General features: G+C 69.6%; 1 protein-coding gene across 5 annotated transcripts in view; it reads right to left on the bottom strand.

The window, feature by feature from the left end:
- Nucleotides 1-19047, bottom strand: part of PLEC (plectin) — a gene marked incomplete at its 5' end in the record, with an annotated part of 52688 nt that overhangs the window by 18523 nt on the left and 15118 nt on the right. For 3 of the 5 annotated variants that reach the window (XM_080800253.1, XM_080800257.1, XM_080800256.1), the window contains 11 exons: nucleotides 15-108; nucleotides 335-462; nucleotides 643-738; nucleotides 814-933; nucleotides 1055-1161; nucleotides 1241-1356; nucleotides 1925-2091; nucleotides 2922-3014; nucleotides 3129-3206; nucleotides 4091-4180; nucleotides 4559-4620. In XM_080800253.1, the coding sequence (XP_080656379.1) occupies nucleotides 15-108; nucleotides 335-462; nucleotides 643-738; nucleotides 814-933; nucleotides 1055-1161; nucleotides 1241-1356; nucleotides 1925-2091; nucleotides 2922-3014; nucleotides 3129-3206; nucleotides 4091-4180; nucleotides 4559-4620 (1151 nt within the window). Of the gene's footprint in view, nucleotides 1-14; nucleotides 109-334; nucleotides 463-642; nucleotides 739-813; nucleotides 934-1054; nucleotides 1162-1240; nucleotides 1357-1924; nucleotides 2092-2921; nucleotides 3015-3128; nucleotides 3207-4090; nucleotides 4181-4558; nucleotides 4621-5269; nucleotides 5503-18578; nucleotides 18687-19047 lie in introns of those variants that run through there. The other 2 variants (XM_080800255.1, XM_080800254.1) reach the window with 2 other exon arrangements.

The following is a 19047-nucleotide window of genomic DNA, read 5'->3' as shown; positions in this document are numbered from 1 at the left end:
TCCCCTGCCCTCACCGACTGCAGCAGGGCGTCGGCGTGGTTCAGCTGCTCCTCGCACAGCCCGGCCTCCATCTGCAGTTTGCTCACTGTGCGCTGAAGACACTCCAGCCTGCGGAGCGCAGCGCCCACGGAGCCGCCGTGAGTGGGGTCCGCCCGCCGGGCTCCGGGACGTACACCCCTCCTGCCGCGGGCCTCCCTGCCCGCCCGCGGCCCACAGCAGAGCTGGCCCCAGTGTGGGAATCCCAGCCGGGGGGTGGTTTCCTCCCCAGGCAGTGACTCACCCCGTGGCTGCGGCCCCACCCCCAGCGGCCTCCCCCCGCCCTGCCCCCACCCACCTCTCAAACTCGCCCCGGAGCTGCTTCTCCCGCTCCAGGATGGCCACGTGCAGCTTGCCCCACTCCTTCTCCACGTCCAGTGGGTGGTAGCCGGGGGGCACCTTGAGCTGGCCCGCTTGCACCGCACCCTGTGGGCAGGGCCCGAGCTCAGGGGGGTCGGGGCCGAGCCCCCCAGGGCCCCCCAGCCTGTCCACCCTGGAACAGCTCCAGTCCCAACAGCTCAGCCACCGGGCCCTGCCCTCCGTGCGGAAGGAGGCCTCGCTCCCGCCGGCACCGCCCCGTTCCCCCCGTCCGGGACTCCCCCTCACCTCCAGGGACTGGAAGATGCCCTTGGAGCGGTTCTTGTCCGCCTCCTTGGCCGGAAGCTCCGTCTCCTTAAACTTCAGGAACTGGCACCACAGGATCTGTGGAGAGGCGTGCGTTGAGCTGCCTGCCTGGGCCGCACGGGGCCGGGAACGGGGGCGGGAGGCCAGGCCCACCTCGATCTCCTCGAAGCTGGAGGGGAACCGGCGCTCCTCGAAGGCCGCGGTGTGATGGCGGACCCACTGCAGCAGCAGCAGCACGAGCTCCCGGTACTCCTGCCAGCGCAGCTGCAGCTCCTGCGGCCGGGGGGGCCGTGAGGCACCGCCAGTCCCCACCCGGGACGCGCCCCCCCGCCAGCTCCCCCCCCCACCCCCGACCCCCCCCCCCCGCCCGCCCCGCCCGCCAGCCACGGCTCACGTTGGCCCTCACGCCGTCCTGCACGTCAGGCACCCGCGGCATGGCGTCGTACAGGGACGAGACGTACGTGATGATGGACTTCTCGTCGGGCTGTGGGACGTCCACGTCTGCAGGGAAGGGACCGGCATCAGAGGGGGCCCGGCAAGGGGCAGCGGGGGAGCAGGGGGTGGGGGACAGGGCACGCACCCTCAGGGTCCAGGAGCCGTGTCACCCCCAGGTCCCGCTCCGCCACGGAGAAGGCCTGGTCCAGGTTCTCCAGGTTGGTCTGACGGAACACCTTGTTCATGTCGATGAGCGTGGGCCTGTGGGCAGGGGGGCGGGGGGACTGAGGCCCACGGGGCACGTCACTCGGCCTGAAAACGACCCCCCACCTCTCTAGCGCCCAGCACTGCCTGCCTACGTGGCCTGGCCCCCAGAACTCAAGGAGCCTGCACCGGGCACAGAGGCTGGGACACACCAAGCAGAGGCTCCCCGCGCGCGAGCGGTGCCTGCGGCTGCCCTGCCCCCCAGGCCTCGGGTTCTGGGCTGGGGCAAAGGTCCATTGAGAGCCATTCCCACCATGGCCTGGCCACCCCGGCCCCTTCTGGCGCGTGCCACGTGGGGCTGAGGCCCCCGGCTCTGAGAGCCATCAGCTCACTAGCCATCTGGCTCAAGGAAGCCGGCGACGCTTCAGAAAGGCTCGGGGCAGAGGAGGGCGGGCCGTGGGTGGGGCTGGGCCTGCCTGCACCCTTCCAGAGGGGTGGGCTGGCATAGGCACACAGCTCCCGGGGCAGCGGGTTCCTGCGCAGATGCCCCTCCCGCCACGGCCCCTGCCCCAGCTTGCTTGCAGTCGCCCAGCTGAGGTGCCCTGGGGCGCCCCGGGACACATACTTGTGCCGGTGAATGATGGCATTGAAGAGGCGGCCGTCCCGCCAGCTGGAGGTGAAGTTGTCACAGCGCAGGCCTTGGTAGCCCTCCACCATGCGCTGTGACCACAGCAGCAGCTTCTCCTTGGCCGTCATGTCCTCGGACTGTCCGCTCACCTGGATGTCGGAGATCTGCCCCGCGCGGCGGGCCGGCAGCACTCAGCCGCAGCCACGCGCCCCGCCTGGCACCCACGGGCGCTTATCTGAGTCCATGCGAGCACGCGGGCCCCCATGGGAGCTCCCAGGCCAGCGGAGGCAGGGGGCGCCTCCAGGTTCCCTCCCCCATCAGCACCACAGCCCAGGCTGCTCTCGCCGGGCTGCCCCGGAATGAGTCAGAGCCCCCAGGCTCTGCCACCGTCACAGAGTGGGCACCACGGATGCCTCCCTGAGCTGCTGGAGGCCGGGCCCTAGGAGGGCAGCCGCGGGCACCAGGGCCAGCCCAGAAGCTGCAGGCCTAGGAAAGGTGGTCCCAGTGGGGGTGGGGGCCAGGTCAGCACCCGCCCCCCGCCGACTCCAGAAGGGGGGTGGGGTCTCTGGGGGATGGGCAGGGTCTGGGGGCGGCCTGTCAGCCTGCCAGCCTGTGTGACTCAGCTGCCGTGCCACCAGACTCTGCCTGCTCAGCTCCTAGATTTGTGGCTTCCTGTGTGGCTGGGGCGGGCAGCGGGTGAGTCAGCCAGTGCAGCGGGTGCTTCTCCAAAACCCTCCCGGGGCAGGAGGCCGCACGTTGCACAGAGAACACATTCCTCTGCAGGGAGGCTCTCCCGCCCTGCCCAGCCCGGGCCAGAGGGCACAGCACAGGCAGGCCCCAGAGAGAGCCCGGAGCCCTCGGGCCACGGGGCTAGCTCAGGGCACGGGCGCCGTCTGGGGCTGGGCTTGGGGCTGGCAGGAAGGTGCCAGGACGCCAAGGGCCCTGGCTCCTGGGCCACACCCCAACCCGGCCGCCTGGCCGGCCCCCAGACTACCTGGAAGTGCAGGATGATGGTCCAGATGAGGCCCAGGGTCAGCTTGGGGTTGCCATCGGCGATGTCATCGTTTCGGATGTTGACCAGCTTCACCTGCACGCAACACCCACAGCCACACTGTCGGCCGGCCGGGGAGGGGGCTCCACGGCCGGGGAGGGGCCCGGGCCGGGGAGGGGGCTCGAGGCCGGGCCGGCCGAGTGGCCTCACCTGCCGGTGCCGCAGGTAGTCCAAGGCGATCTGCACATTCTGCAGCTTGTGGAAGCGCATCCTCCCCTTCTCCCGGGGCTGCGGGAAGAGGCCCGGCCGCTCAGAGCCTCAGGGCAGGGGCACGGTCCCACCTCCCGCCGCAGCCCCCCGCCTGCCCTCAGAACCGCCGGGGCAACTGCGGGAACCGACCGAGGGTCTTCCCCAGTGGGCAGCGGCCCTTCCCGTGTCCCCGCGTCACCCTCCCCGGCTAGAAGAGGGGGGCTGGTGGCCCAGAGGCCAGACCCGGCAGGGGCTCTGGAAGTCCAGGAGCCAGGCCCAGGCTGCGGGAAGGAAGGAAGGGGTGGGAGGAGACAATAGCCAGGAAGCCGCGCGCGGAGGGCAGTGGCACCGGGGGCAGGGTCCTCCTGGATGGCGGCAGCAGCCCCGGTGGGTCCCCGTCCCAGCCCCGGGCACCGCCACAGGCGGGACCCCGGGCAGCTGGATACAGAGCCATCTGCCTGCCCAGGCGCCAGGCACAGGTGGGTCCAGAAGGGCCACCAGCCCCAGGTGAGCCGGGCTCCCAGGCTTGGGGAGCCCACGCGCTGCCTCAGCCAGCACGCACAACCACTCACTCACCAGGCGCGAGCTCCTGATTACGTCCCGCTCTCTTGGCTGCCCGGCCAGAGCAGGGCATAGGGTAAAGGGCAGAGGCCAATGTTCACAGTCCAAGCAGCAGAGAAACCAAAGCAGAGCAGAGCGTGAGGTTACAGAGAGCAGCGGGGCCGAGAGCCCACGGCACGGGGAACGGGCCACACTCCCAGGCTGGGCCCAACGTTCCAGGCCGGGAGACCCAGGAGGGGCCGAGGCCAGGCTAGATGCAGAGTGGGCATGTGGGAAAGGCCCCAAGAGAGGAAGGCAGGCAGGGGCGTCCAGGTGAGAGGCAGGCGGGGCCCCAGAGGGGGCAGGCGGGCGGGTACACGCACCAGGCTGTCCCCGGAGAGCACCTCCAGCAGGGAGATGAGGTTGTGGCCATCACGGAGGTCTTCATACAGGTCGCTGATGTGTCGCTGGGCCTGTGGGGACAGAGGTACTAGGCTGCTACACAGCCGCCACCAGGCCATGGCAGGGGGGGACAGGCCCTGACCCCAGAATGTGCCCCGCCCCCACCGAGGCACCTACCTCTGCCCTCCAGTGCTACGAGGAGAGCAGGAGAGGCCGGAGGAGGAGGAGAAAGAGGAGGAGGAGGAGGAGGAGGGGGAGACAGGAGGCAGGAGCAGGAGCGGCGTGAGGGAGGCCCGGAGAAGAGAGAATAACAGGTTTCAGAGATGGAAGGTGAGCCCGGCCAACAGCGAGAGCAGCCCTTGTTCCGGCCAGAGGACCAGGGGCGCCCTCCTCCACCCCGTGACCCTGCCCACACACGCACACACGTGTCTACACGCGTCCACACCAACCTTGATGAGGTGTTTGTTGACCCACTTGGTGAAGGTTTTCTTCTGCACACGATCCCGCTCATCTGGGAGAGACAAAACCAGGTGACCTAAGGCCTGGGAGCGGCCCCAGGGGCCCCCAGGAGGCGACCACCAGGCAGACACAGTGGCGGCACCCGAAGCGGGTCTCAGAATCCCAGAGACCCGGCGCCCTCCCACGCGCGGGAGCCTGGGTGCTGGGCCGGCGAGGGGCCTCCTCTCCATCCCCCCATGGTCTCTCTCTGGAGATGGAGGGCCCAGAGCTGGCAGCTACTCTCGAGGACCGCAGAGTCCGAGTCCCGGCTGCCCCACCCCCACACACGCTGCCTTAGAGACCCGGGCAGAAAGGTTCCCAGTCAGGACCCAGGGCAGGGTGAGCGGAACGCTGCACCCTCCCAACACGGCAGCCGGCTTCCCCAGGGCCCAGGGAACCCCCACCCAGCACGGCCCTATAATCACGATCCAGAGCCCAGTGCCAGCCTTGCCAACACAGGCCAGCCCTCTCCATGTTGGGCACCGGTGGCTGCCCATGCCCCACCCCCACCCCAGCTCTGCACTGGGGCCGGGGTGTGTCACACAGGCCTGGGGGCCTTAGCTGGTCTCAGACTCTGTCCCTACGTTCAGGGTCCCCACCCCTGCCGGGTGCCAGGCTTCCTGCGGCAGGAAGTGGACCTGCCCAGCAGGGTTGCCCACTACCTTTCTTGCCCTCCGAGGCCCTGAGCACAGCCAGGTAGAGGTTGTCCTCCGAGCTGGTTCTCTTGCGGCCCAGGCCCTCGGGCTCTGGCACCCGCAGCCGGTGCTGAGACATGGTGCCACCCCGCCCGTCTGGCGCTCGCTCCCGAGGCCCCCCGCGCTGAGCTCCGGCCCTCGTGGCACACAGGCGGCTGGAGGCTGGCGCTGCACAGGACCCGCGGGCTCGCTCGGCTGCAGGCAGAGCTGGTGTGGCCGCTCCCTGCCCGCCGGACTCCTTCGTGTGCCGCTGTCCCCGCCCCAAGCCCCACCCCGCCCTGCCCACGCCCCTCCCCCCAGCGGGAAGGAAGAAGGTGGCCCCTCCCCCAGGGCCACACCCAAGGCCCCACAGAAACAGGAAACCCAGGGGTTTCCTCACCCACTAGCTGCCACAGTCCCAGAGGGACACCCAGGGATTTGAGGGGGCCTGGCACGCTGCTGCACACCTCCTGCTGCCAGGACCACACGCCAGCCCCCCAGCCACCCCACGGGACACCCCGCCACAGGGAGGGGTGCCTGAGTGTGGCTGGGCCCAGGGTGCCCCCCGAGGCCACACCTCCCTCCAGGGCTTCAGCCCAGGTCCACCCCTCAGCCTGCCCACCCTGTCAGCTGGGACCCCAAGCCGAGTGACCCCGAGCTGGGGGGACGAGCTGACCGCCTCTTTCTTGCAGCCCCGTAGGTCACACCCTTGGGCCCTATTTCTGTGGCCTCCGCCCCCTGCTAGGCCCCACGATGCCCCAGCTCAAGAGCCACAATGGTCCCGTGCCGGCCGGGCCCTTCTGAGCCGCTCACCAGGCACATCCCGGAGCAGTGCCCCCTGTCCAGAGGCACAGCACACGGCGGGGCAGGAGCGGGCACATAGCTGAGCACTGACTCATCAGGCAGGACCGCCTAGCCCCAATCTGCAGGAACTCGGCCTGAGTTAGGGGGAGGAGGGGTGCAGGGGGCACTGGGGAGTGGGGGGGGAGGGGCACCCATGAGTCAGGGTCCGGGAGGGGGCCCGAGTGACTCACAGGAGAGGAAACCACACCTGGGGGCTGTTTGCCGTGGGGCGGGGCTCACAGATAGCGGCTGTTCGGGGCTGTAAAGGGAGGCGGAGCGAAGGGTGCCCGGGTGCAGCCCGGCTTCCTCAGGTCTGGACAGACACGCCTATGGCCGGCACTCCTGCCCCAGCCGCCCAAACAGCCACAAGAATTTTCCAGTGAGAGCATCTGGCTTGATGCAATCCAGCTGCGAGCGGAGCCCCCCCTACCCGGAGCCTCCGGCCAAGGTTCCGGGAAAAGCTCACCCCACCCCCGTCCGTGCTGCCCCTCTGTGGCCACGGGAGGGCGCCCAAACACCACGGGGCAAAGGGGGCGCCTGCCAGGAGGAGCTGGTAACACCCCACAGCCCCCCACGTCTAAGTGACCCAGCCAGACCCTCAGGCTTGGAGCCCCGGCTCTGCACCTGGCTCCAGACGCAGGATGGAGGTCCAGCTCCACACTCCCCACCCCTCCATGCAGAGCCCGGGGCAGAGAGGTGGCCTGGGGAGGCAGTCTCCACACCCCACCAGACATCCGCTCTCCACGCTCCCAAAGGCCTCCCAAATCTGGCCCCCAATACACCCCCCTGGCCCCTCCCCAGGTTTGGAGCGGGCAGAAATGCCCCTTCAGAGGACCCCTTGCCCTAGCACCGCCCAGAGTTCCAGAAGCCAAGACTGAGCACCTGCAACGAGCAGCCACTGGGCGAGTCCAGCACGAGCTGGGAGGTGGGGTCCCTGCCGGCAAGGGTGTGGGTGTCATTCTGGGGAAGGTCCCTGGGAACGGGCCAAGAGGTGCGAGCAGGGAATTCTGGGACAAACAGGACCCAGGAGCCGGGGCCTGAAGTCTGACACTAGTGTGAGCCCCCACCCAGGCCCCAGCCCAAGCTCCTTCTCCAGGTTTCTGCCACTCGGGGTCTCCAAGGATGCTGGGGGGGGGGGGAGCAGCCCCAGCACCTGCTCCCCCAGGGAAGCTCCCCTGCCTCTGAGCTCCTCCTGTCCCTCCACCTCCGAAGCCCTTTCTTCCCAGCCCTGGCTGCCCCTGGCTACCCTCCCCCATGAGATTCAGACCCTCAAACCAAGAGGCAAGCCTTCCCAGGATGGCTCGGCCTGCGTGCCCTCAGCCAGACACACCGGCCTCCAACACTGCCGGCCTCAGCTGGCCCCTCCCCAGCAGGGGCGCTCCCGCCTTGTGCTGTCCCGAACAGCCGATTTTCTGCCGCCAGCCGGGGTCCCCCGGAGCCGCCCACGACCCTTTCAGGGATATCATCGCCCCTTTGTACAGATGTGGAAACTCAGGCGGGAGATCCCACAGCTAATGAAGACGCTTCGGGGACGGGAAACCTCCGGACGGAGCGTAGCGCGCTGGCCGAGGAGAGCCCCAAGGCCGCAGAGGGCCTGGAGTGCCGCCGCCGCGCCTCCCTCCCGCCCTCCCCCGGCGTCCCGACTGCCCAGGGCCTGGTGCCGTGGCACCTTCCCGCAGAAGGAAACCGCGGCCCAAGGCCAGGCCGGCCCCGCCCACCTTCCCAACCCCGGCCTCCAGCTACGCAACAGACGGGCCGGAGGGGACCGAGCTCGCCGCCTTCCTCCCCAGGTGTTTCCGCAGCGGGGGGCGGGGCTGCACCTGGGGCGCGTGCTCCGCCCCTTCCCGGAGCCCGCGGCTCCCCGGAGACCGTGCCCCCCGCCCGCCGCCCCGCGGCCGCACGCACCTACGCAGCACAGCTGCCCGTAGAGGTAGCCCCTGCGGGCCCGCTCGCAGCCCCCGTCCAGCCAGCGCGGCCGTTCCAGCACGACCTCCCGCACGGCGAAGGCGCCGCCCGCCCGCCCTGTGCCCGCCGCAGCCATAGCCCGGGCGCCCTGGGGTCCGCGAGCGAGGAGGACCGCGCGCAGCCTCTGCTCCCCAGCCCGCGCCGCGAGGCCGCCGGCAGCGGGCGCCCGGCCCAGACCCGAGGAACCTGCCCCGGGCGGGGCGCCCCGCCCAGCGCGCGCCGGAAAGCCGCGCCCCTACTTGGAAGGAGAGGACCCCGCTGGGCCCGGGGCGCTGGCGGCGCAGGGAGGCTGCCCGACAGAACAAAGGGGCGTGGGAACTCGCGGGATGCCCAGGTTCCCGCGGAGCGGAGCCTCGGGGGACGCCGAGGCGCCGGGAAACTCCCCTCGACTGACGCCCACGGACTGACGCTCCCAGAGGCTGGCGCTTGGGGACGGCGCCGGGAGCAGGGGGCTGCGCACTGCCAAGAGCAGAACCGAGGGGCGCTGCAGGGCAGCCCACGACAGCAACGGAGCAGGAGCCCCTCCCCCCGTGGGGACAGGGGACACAGTGGGCGGAGGAAAGGAGGAAAGATCAAGTCTGCGGGGGAGAAGCGCCGGCCCCAGGCACTGTATTAAACGCCCGCAGCTGAGTCACTCGCGGCTCCCCGGTCCCCAAAGCCACGCCTAGAAGCCCCATCCTGACTCAGACCTCAGGTCCGGCGGGCCTGGCACCCAAACTGGGAGCCCCTCCCCGCCAGGTGCAGCCAGGCACAGACCAGACACAGCTCCAAATCCAGGAGGGCAACCCCTCAGGCCCCAAGCCCAATCCCCACCCCGCCCCATTCACAGGAGGAGGCAGGCCCCACCCCATCCCTGCTGGGCAGTCCCTGGCTGCCATCGGCGGGCGCCCAGAGCCGGTGACTTTGCGCAGGCGGTCGGGCAGAGCTGCAGCCTGGCTGCCTGCCCCCTGGCAGTCCTGGGCCCGGCCGAGGGTGCTCAGGTCCAGCCCCACCTCAGTCCCAGGCAGAAGCCTCTCCCAAGACCTGCCCCAGGACGGCAGCCCTGCACCTGCTCTACACCTGCCAGCCCGGGTTCCTGTGTCCTTGCCTTCCTGGCAAAGGAGCGCAGGATCGGAGACAGGGGAGGGGAGCTCCGCGCCCAACTGTGCGCGGGCCCTGCACTGGAGACCCTGCCCGTTTCCCTGGGGTGGGGCTGGGGTTCAGTGGCTCCCGCACCCTAGAGCCCCAGCCTGGGCAGGTGGGTGCAGAGGAGTTTGGGGGTGCCGGCTCTAGAGCAGGGCCAGGAGCAGTACAGGAGCGCCTCCTTCGTAGTCAGCAGCCACCGCCCCTGGCCGGCTGGAGGCGGGGCGGGGTGAGGGCCGCCTCCCTCCCTCCCTCAGCTATATTTCCCTGTTCCCTCCCCTTCCTGTCCCTGAACCGCAGCCCCAGCTAGGCCCAGGTGGTAGCCGCCAGAGGCGCTTACCTTGCACGTCCTGCACCCGCCAGCGCCCCCTGCGCCAGTGCCACACGGCGGCCAGGGTGACGACGTGGCCCACGACCACCAGGGAGGGAAACAGGCTGCCCGAGGGCTCCATGGCTCTGGGGCTGCACCGCTGTGGGCGCAGCAGGCGGAGCTGCCCTCGGGAGCGGCTGCCAGAGACCCGGTAGACCCCTCCCTTCCCTGCTTGGAAGACGGGTGTGGGGGGGGGGGGTTGCCCCGGGACCTGGGACCGCCCAGCCTGCGGACCGCCCTACCGCTCGGTCAGCCTGGCGCCCGGGCGCCCGGGGGACTGGTCTGGTTCACAGCCCCAGCTGTGCTCCCGCCCGCCTCCTCTCCCTCCTCCCTCCCGGCCACTCGGAGCTCCCCACCCACCTCCCGCTGCGCCCAGCTCAGCTGTCCGGACGCAGAGCTAGCACGCTCAAGGTTAGCTGGAACCTTAACCCCTGCTTACCCACAGCCACACCCGCCGGGAGGAGGGACCTGTAGTGACGCACAGCCCGCCCCCCCCCGCCCCCTGCACGGCCCGGGCAGTCTCAGCATGGCCCCCCCATGCCTCCCCAGGAGGGTGACTGCAGTGTCCCAGCACCCCACTCTGCCTCCAAGAAGCCCTTTTGGTGACAGCTGCCAGGAGCCCAGCAGGGGTGGGGGGCAGCACCCCAGCCCCTTCTGGCCCCCCAGGCTTGCAGCGGACCCAAGCACCCCCCCCAGAACCCCAACAGCCCCGTGTGGGACAGCAAACACGGTCCAAGGGAGGGCTGGGGTGATGGCCTGGGAGGGCAGGGTGTGTGTGGGGAAGTAAGGACAGACAGAGCCTCCGGCCCACCTACCCGGCACGATCTTCATTAGGGACGGCAGCGGGAGCCCACGGGGCAGACAGGGAGTGGGAGCAGACTGTGCAGAGGGTCACAACCCCTCGGAGGCGGCCGCGAGCCCCACGGTGGCGGTGGGAGGAGGGCACGGCCAGCCGAGCCGCTGTCAGCAGCAGTGCCTGTGTCCATGGGGGAGGGGAGGGGTGGGCAGGGGGGGATATAAATATCTGAGGAGAGCAAGCAGGGCCCGTCACTTGTCCAGACTTAGAACATGACGTGCAGAGCAGGGCACTGGGGCCCTCACCGGAGTCCGTTCTTGCTGGGGGCGGCGCCACCCGACACTCAGCCCCAGGCTCCTGCCCGTGATTCTAATAATAAGAGGCCACCTGGCGTCGGAATCCACCTCAGAACAAGGCCCAGCACTGACACGGAGACTTGGGGCGGCGGGGGAGGGGGGGCTCCCACCCGTGGGAGTCGACGCAGCCCTGCCCGGCCCCGCCCCGCCCCACCACTCAGGGCCCAGGAAGTGGGGGGTTACGCTCGGGGAAGGCTAGGGGAAGGTTACAGGCGCAGGGGGCTTGGCTCCCTTTCTCCCAGCGGGCCCCACACGAGTCAGTCCACACGACACCTGGCCCAGGAGAGACAGAGCAGCCTCTCCAAGGTCACAGCACCAGCCAGACACCCCGGGCGCCCCAAATTGGGCTCAGCCGCAGGAAGGTTTGCCGGCCCTGCAGCACGGGCCCCAGGACCCTGCCCCAGGCTGCCCCCAATGCCCGCCCTGGCCCCACCCTAGAGCCCCCGCAGCCTCTGGTCTGCAGGAGGCCTGACGCCAGAGGTCACTGTCAGCAGGCATGCCCAAGCCACATCCTGGAGGACCGGAGCTCAGCCTGGCCAGCAAACAGGACATGGGGGTCACCGTGCCACCCTCTCCTCCCTGGGGCCTTCAGGCCCCCGGCCCACAAAGAGTTAAAAAGGATTTATATCCTATTTTGTAGCATTTCCTGTGCATGAAGCACCATATTCTATTTCAACCTCAGAGAACCCCTGAAGGAAGTCAAATGCTCTGACTGAGCCGTGGGCACGGGGAGCCTGTGGAGAGCCAGGAGCTGGCCCCTGGGGGCCCGGGCAGCGGCCGGCACCTGCGGTCACCCCACAGCAGACCACACTCGGCCTCTGACCACTGGGCTACAGGCACCACGGTCCATCTGGGGAGACCAGCCACTATGAGGAGAGGGCCCGGGCCGGTCCCCAAACCTCCCACTGGCCAATCCCCCATTTCAGAAACTCATTTCTGAAGGACAATGGCCTGCAGCCCGTGGCTGGGGCGGGAGCCTCACGGCAGCCCCAGAACTCCACGGCCAGCGAGAGGACCCCTCCGGGGCAGTGGTTGGTCCCCGAGCGCCCACCTAGGACAGGGCCTCTCACCTCCGGCTGCCTCCAGCCACACCCACAGGCAGGTATCGGAGGGGACCCGCTCGTCCTGCACCTCTGTGTCCTGGTGTCCGCAAGGCAGGCGGTCCCAGCGCCCCCAGGGCCCCAGCCCCAGCCCAGCCGGAGCCCCCATGCCCGCAGCAGCCCCCCGGGGGGGCTCGGCCCTACCTTGGCCCAGCTGAATCAGCTCCTCCATGCTGTACCTGTCCATGGCGGCTGAGCACGCGCCAGGCCACGGAGCCAGTGGGGAGGAAAGGCAGGAGGACAGGAAGGAGGGAAGGGTGGGAGGCAGAGGGAGGGCTCACTCAGGCCCTGGGCTCCCCACCCAGCTCTGGGAGCCGTGACTCCTCCTCATGGCCACCCCTGAGTCAGTGAGCGGAGCCGGAGCCAGCAGAGCCGAAGCCCGGTGGGGCAACGGGTCCGACCAGCCCAGGTGGTACAGTGGACGGGCCTGCCCGACATCCCCGAGCCTCAGTGGAGCCCGCAGGGCCCGCCGGTCTTTGATGCCTGCCCTGACCAGCCCACCGGCAGCAGCGTGCCCCTGCCTCCCCCCCAAGGCCCCTCCCGCCCCTATGGGTCTCCAGCCCGGGCAAATGCCACACCTGCGTCCCTCTCTCTGTGCTCCCCCAGGTATCTTCCCACCCAGCCGATCAGGGCCCGGGAAAGGCAGATCTGATTCTGCTCTGGAGCCCCGCCCGAGTTCCAGAGAGCTCGGTGCACGAACTCCAACACAGACACGGAGCTGGTGACTGTTGCCAAAACCTGTCCCCCCCCCCCCGCCCACCGCCAACACGGCACTACATGGCCATGGGAAGAGCACGGCCATTGCGTGTGTGGACCCCGGGTTCCCTCGGGGACACAAGCACCACACGGGAGAGACAAGGCCTGCTGTGGGTGTGGGGTGGACCACCGGCTGTATGACAACGGCGCTGGGAGCATCAGGTCCCTTTCCTTCCGGAGCATCTCGGGTCAGCTGGAGTTCTGAGCCGGGCAAAGCAGTACTGCTGGAAACCTAGAAGAAATTCCTACACAAATGCCCTGGCCTCGGCTTCCCACCACAGAAGTAAACCCCAGCTCCTGCCACAGCCACGGGCCCGGGGCCGTGTCCTCCCAGCACCCCCTACCCTCGCGGCCCCCCCAACTCTGGGTGGGGCTGGTGCTGCTCAACGGTCAGGTTCAGCTCAGAGCACCTCCTCAGGGGGTCCCCCCCCCCCGACGGCTTCTAACCCTGGCTCCCTGTCGCCCACCCCTGCTCTCCGTCCCTCCCCAGGTGCTGGGGGCTTCCCTGGCCGGGGGCTTGGTCTGGGTCTGGCCGGAATGCGGCTGACCCAGCAAGACGGCCCACACACATCAGGGCTCGCCGGCGGGGCTGGAGCAGGCGCGTGTGACTGCCTCACGGCGTCCGAGCTCCCTGGCCAAGGCTGGACAGGCAGGGGTGACCCACTGACCGAGGCCATTCCAGGGATCACACGGTGGGCCTCACCCTAACGGAGAGCACAGAGCCGAGGGAGAAAGGGGTCTCTCTGAAAAGTCACTGACTCTATGTGCGACCCCAGAGACGAGGACGTGCCCACACCGCAGCCAGCAGCCAGCATGCCCAAGATGCCCCCAGCAAGGGGGGTCCTCAGGTCCACGCTCGACCCTTGGGAAGCCCACACCCGCAGGCCTGACTCAGCCTGGAGCTGGAGCTCATTTCCTGTTGGAAACTCTGAGCGGCCGCCTGTGGCTGCGGCTGGGAGGAACACTGAGTCACCTCCGTCGGGGCTGGGGGCGCCCTCCACTCTGCCCGCTGCAGCCACACCCAGTCCCCCATCCTGGCCCTACGACCATATGCCCGCCCAGCCGCCCAGCCTGGCCACAGACAAGGAAGGAAGAAGAGAAGAGGAAAGAGGAGCTCATGCTCACCACACGCATGACTCCGGAGAGGGAGAGGGCTGGAGTGCCGGTGGCAAGGGTCGGAGGTTCCCCGGGTCTGGAACTTGGCCACTGGATGCCAGTCAGTGCTAATCAAACACCCAGCCAAGCACGCACTGTCCCCTTGTGGGAGACACTGTCACCCCAGTGACAGAGGAGTTGGAAGATGCCACGCAACTTTTCCACGGCCACGGGGAGCACCCGAGAACATTCCTCTAGCTGACAACCTCACTGATCCTCCCAGATGGGCTCCCAGCCCTCACGAGGCCAACGAGACCACACCAGAACTCGAATAGAACTTGACCCCTATTCACCCGGCAGACTCCTGCCCACCCAGCCGGCCTCCTGGCAGGCCCCCTTCCCAGACCCTTAGAGACCCCGTTCCTCCCCAGGTGACAAGACACAAAGACGGAAGCGGCAGCCAAGCCTGACCTCTGCTGGGGCACCAGGGCCACCCCAAGTCAGCACCAAGGCCAGGGGGCTGGGAAAGCACATGTGTGAGCCTCAAGCTAATGGGACACCTGGGTCTTGCCAGCACAGCTGCTTGGGGACAGATGCCACGGAGGGAGGACACTGTGAAGGGTCCCTGGCAACCCCTGGGACCACAGGACCTGATCCAACTTCTGGAGCCCCGTCCACCGTCGGCCCAGACCCAGGACGGGGCCCAGTGCCCACCACACCCTGGCCTCTGGTCTGCTCTTCTCCCCCCAACCCCGGGCTACCCCCTGGGCCCTCCCCAACCCCATGCCAGCCACGCTCCCAGTCACAGTACCACATCACAAAACCATATGAGCCACAAAACCGTGGGGGTAGATGTCACCCGCCCTGGACAGACCGAGGCTCAGAAAGGTCAGACAGTTGGCCCGGGCCACGCTACTAGAGAGCCCCCACCCCATCCCGTTCTGGCACGTCCTCTGCGCTCCACAGCCTCGCCCAGAGAGGGCCTAGGGGCAGCCAGGCCGCAGGGAAGGCTCAGGCCAAAGGCAGGGCCGGGGACGGACACCCGCGGGCGTGGGGCAGGGCTGTGCAGAACAGCTGGGCCTGCCAGTCCAGGCCCGCAAGCCCCACCCCTAGCCCCAGGGGGAGCCTGGGGCTGGCCTGGCAGCGGCCCAAGTGCTCCTCCATGGCCTGCCCACCCCAAGGTCCTCAAGCCGCAAGGAGCAGCCACGTGGGTCCAGCGGCTGAGAGGCCGGCACCACGGGCAGACAGAGCACCACCTGCCGGCGTGAGCGACGTTCCCACACGTGTGCTGCCCACCCCAGCCCACCGGGCCGGTGCCCGGGCACCCCGTTCCCGTCCCCCACAGCTGGGGCCCGGATGCCGCTGACCTGTGGCTGGCGCCGGCTCCGGACCAGGCCTCCCCAGGTTCCCTGGGGCAGCAGCGGGCCGCACAGGGGCCTCAGCCGGCTCCTCCGCGGGCTCCTTCCGACGGTAGACTCGCCGCTCCTCACGGGCAGGGTCCTCCGCTGGCTGCGGACCCCACTTTGGCGGGCAGCCCAGGGGACCCTGCACAGACTGCACGTGGGGGGTGCGGCGCGCGGGCATCACCATGGCGACCGGGCGGCGCACGCGCTGCAGGGAGGCGGGCACGATCTCCGGCGGCAGGTGCAGGTACTGGCGCAGGTGGGCCATGCCCTCATTCGTGAGGTACCAGTAAAAGTGGCGCCAGGCGAAGGTCTCCCGCACCAGGCCGCGGGCCCGCAGGGAGGCCATGGCGCGCATGACCTGCAGGTTGCTGACGCCGGGGACGTGAGGGTGCAGGCTGCGGGGTCGCCGGTCCTTCTTGGCCACCATCACGCCCTCGCGGAAGAGCACCTCATAAATGGCCCGCAGCTGGTCCAGCGGCATGAGCATGCCGGCCACCATGGCTGCCAGGGCCCGGAGGCCGGGCGGGGCCGGGGAGGAGGCCAAGGAGGTCCAGGAGGCCCAGGAGGCCCCCGCAGCAGGGCCGAGACACCGGCGCCCGGCACCGCACTGAGCGCGAGGGCGCGGGCTCCGGGGCTGGGGACTCTCGCGCCGGGCTCTCTGGCTCCCAGAGACTCTGCCGGCACTGTCGCCTGCCCGCCGCCTGCGCGAGCCTCCGCCCGCCCTCCCGCCCAGGCCGGCCCCCTCTGACTCAGCAGCACCGGCGGCCCCTCCCACCCAGAGCCAGCAGGGGCCCCTCGCAGAGTGGGGGGCACCTTGCCGCGCGGGCACCCCAACAGCCCCCCTCCCTTCCCGGGCCCCACAGCTCCAACGTCAGGAATTACATCAGTTTCTAAACACTTCCTTCAAGGATCCTAAGACCGGGGTGTGTGTGTGTGTGTGTCCGGGAGCAGCCACGGACCAAGAAGCCGAAAAGGTGGCAGAATGGGCAGCAGGGAAGCAGGGAGCAGAGAGGACAGGAGGGGTCCTCAGGCTGGGGACCCAGCTCAGGGTTGTGGTCTCAGGGTTAAGTGGAATTACAGGATCTGACAGTGGGGTGCTGGGCTGTCTGCTCCTGGGGGCGGGGGCACTTGAGGTCTGAGGCGAGGGCTGGGGTCCGGGATCTTGGGGAGCAGAGGCCTGAGGCAGGACGGAAACAGCAGCTGCTGTAGCACATGGCCAGGCGGGTAGCCGCCACCACTGGCTGCTGTCCGTCAAAGGGGCAAAGGGGCAGAGCCCCCACCTCCAAATGCCAGGCCCGGGACACTCTATTTAACACTTCCCTTGCCAAGCCAGCTCAACGGGGACGCAGGAACAGAGCCTGCTAGGACCCCCAAACACTCAGAGCAGCGAGCAGAGTAGGGGGCTCTGGGCAGGCCTTCATCCACCCCAACCCCCAGGCCAGCTGCTGGAAGCCACAGAAAATCAGTTACCAAGTCCCCACCGGCCCAGGCAGGCCTGGTGCCCCTACTGCTGCATGGACACCCTGCCCTGGTGGCCACGTGGCCGCCTGTGTATTGGTGGGGGGGCAGACGCAGGGGAGAGGAGCGCCGCACTGGCAGAGGGTCAGGGGCCCCAGCAGGGTCCACAATCGTCGGCGGGTTCCACGGGGGGCCCTGGAGCCCGGCGGGCCGCACCCATGAGTCACTTCCAGGCTCCCACAGCGGGGGCTCTAACCGTGGACCTCCCGTGCCTCCCCCATTCCGCCCGAGCCCCCACTGTCGCGCACTGTGCTGCACGCACCCGCCCCCAGACCTGTCTCTCCCCCTCCCCCCAGGCCGACACACCCTTTCCCACCAGGCGCAGCGAACGCGGGAACTGATTATAAATAGGGCAAATGAGGCGGGGGTGGGGGATCCCGAGGTGGGAGGCGCCCGCGGGCAGGCGGCCAACGGGCAGCGGGCGGGGGCGGGTGTACGGGCCGTTGCCATGGCACCGCAGCGCCAGCCCCAAACAGCGCCCGGAACACACGCGCACGCACGCGCACACACGCCGTCACGCGCGCGCGCACTCGGGAGACACACGCGTGCGCCCGGGCTGGCGGGCGCGGCGCTGAAGCGGAAGGTCCAGCCAACTGTCCCCACGGCCCCGCCCTCCGCCCCCGCCGGTCCCCTGCAGCCAGGCGGGCAGCCAGGCGGGCCCAGCCGCAGGGAGACCGGCTCCGGGAGGACGCACCGCCTGCGCGCGAGTGGCCGGCGTCCACGCCCCTACGGCCTCCCCGCCTCCCGGGCCGCGGCTCAGGACCGCACTCAGGCAGGCCCGGCCCAACCCCGCGTGCAGAGACGCCCACTCTCCCGGTCGGGCCCCGCCCCAGGCCTCCCGCGCTCCCCCCTGCCCACCCACAGCCCTTTCCTCACTTTCTGGTCTCCCGCCCATGCCTACCCCCTTCATCCAGGCCGTGTTCCTGGCATGATGTCCCGACCTACTCCCCCCAAATCCCCAAGCCAACCGATGCCCCGCAAAATGACTCCAAGCCACCCTCAAGACCTCCCAAACTCTTGGACCTAAGGTGTCTCCTACAGGGGCCCGCCCCCGCGACGGCAGCAACTTGGGGAACCGCAGAGAGGGGGCGGGGCACTTTAGGGAATTCCCCCCTCCCTCCCACCAGCCCGGGCGCCCTCGGCGGATGAGGGGAGGGGCAGGTAGGAGCCTGGGGCAAGCTGTTCCCGGCAGCTCCGTCTGCTCGCGCACACCCCCCGCCCCGTCACTCTCCGTGCCAGGGTGGGGGCGCCCCCCCCAAAGTCCCAGGGCTGGAAGGATGCCCTTTTCTGCCCCGCCCCCACGCTGCAGAACCGCAGCCGGAGTCGCTGATTCGGCACTGGGAGGGCCAGGGCGGGGGGGGGGCTTTGTGGAGGGGGGGACCCAGGACAGCCTCTACCCTCACACTCCAGGGTCCTCCGGGGCCCTCCAGGTTTCCAGGGCAACCAGTCGGAACCCTCGGGCAGCCCCCAGCCTCCCCACCCCAGAACAAAGAGCCGCAGTGTGGACTTGCCCGGGGCCAGCCCTCCTGGCGCCTCCCCACAGTGATACCCACTGCCCTGGCCAGTCCCCTCGGACGCCGAGCTGCAGGGCTGCAAAGCGGTAGGGAGGCTGGGAGGGCCGCAGGCGGGGCGGGAGCTCCGCAGAGGCCGGGAAGAAAAGGGGCGGACCCGCCGCAAAGGCCAGCTCTCACCTCCGACCCGCCCCCGTCGCTGCAGCAGCCCGCCCCGCCCCCCCGACACTCACCGCAGGGCTGCAGCGAGAGTAGCCCCCGGCCAGACCAGGGCAGACCCCGGCCAGGTGGAGCCCTGGCGGTGCATGGGCCCGGGGTCTCCGGCGGCTCCGGCTCCCCATCCCCAAGGCTACTCCCGGGACAGCAGACCTTGACCGCGGCCCTGCGCAGGGCTGCACCCAGATAGAGGTCACTGCCCGGCCCTCGCCTCCTGCCTCGGGCCCCGTCCCCGGCCCGCACCTTTGAGGGAGCTGATCTCCTGCTGGATAGCTCTCGAAGGGTCCATGTCTCCACCGGGACTGACGGCGGCGGTGCCGCCGCCACGCAGAGTCCAGCCCCGCAACTCACTGCCGGGGCCAGAGCCGCAGCCTGGGGGAGGAGCCGGGAGGCCTGGGGCGGGGCTTGTCAGCTCGGGGCGGGGCTTCGGCTGATCAATGCCCAAGGCCAGGCCGCCCAGACGGGAGCTCCCGCCGCGCCCCACCCCCTTCCTCCAGCCTCCACCTCGCGGTGCTTGACTCTGCCAACTCCAGCTAGACGGCCGGGTCAAAAGGCCGGATCCAGGTGCGCTCCGATGGCCCACCCTTCCCCACCCCACAGCCTCGCGGTCAGAGTGACCGTCCGGTCCTTCGTGCCAGTGGCTTCCCCGACCTCGAAGCCACGGCCACTCACTCCCTGCAGGAGGTATCCACCGGTCCGGGCCACCCAGCGA

The sequence above is a fragment of the Martes martes genome (assembly GCF_963455335.1).
Source record: "Martes martes genome assembly, chromosome: 4".
Classification (NCBI taxonomy): Eukaryota; Metazoa; Chordata; class Mammalia; order Carnivora; family Mustelidae; genus Martes; species Martes martes.
This window is presented reverse-complemented; position numbering and strand designations above follow the sequence as displayed.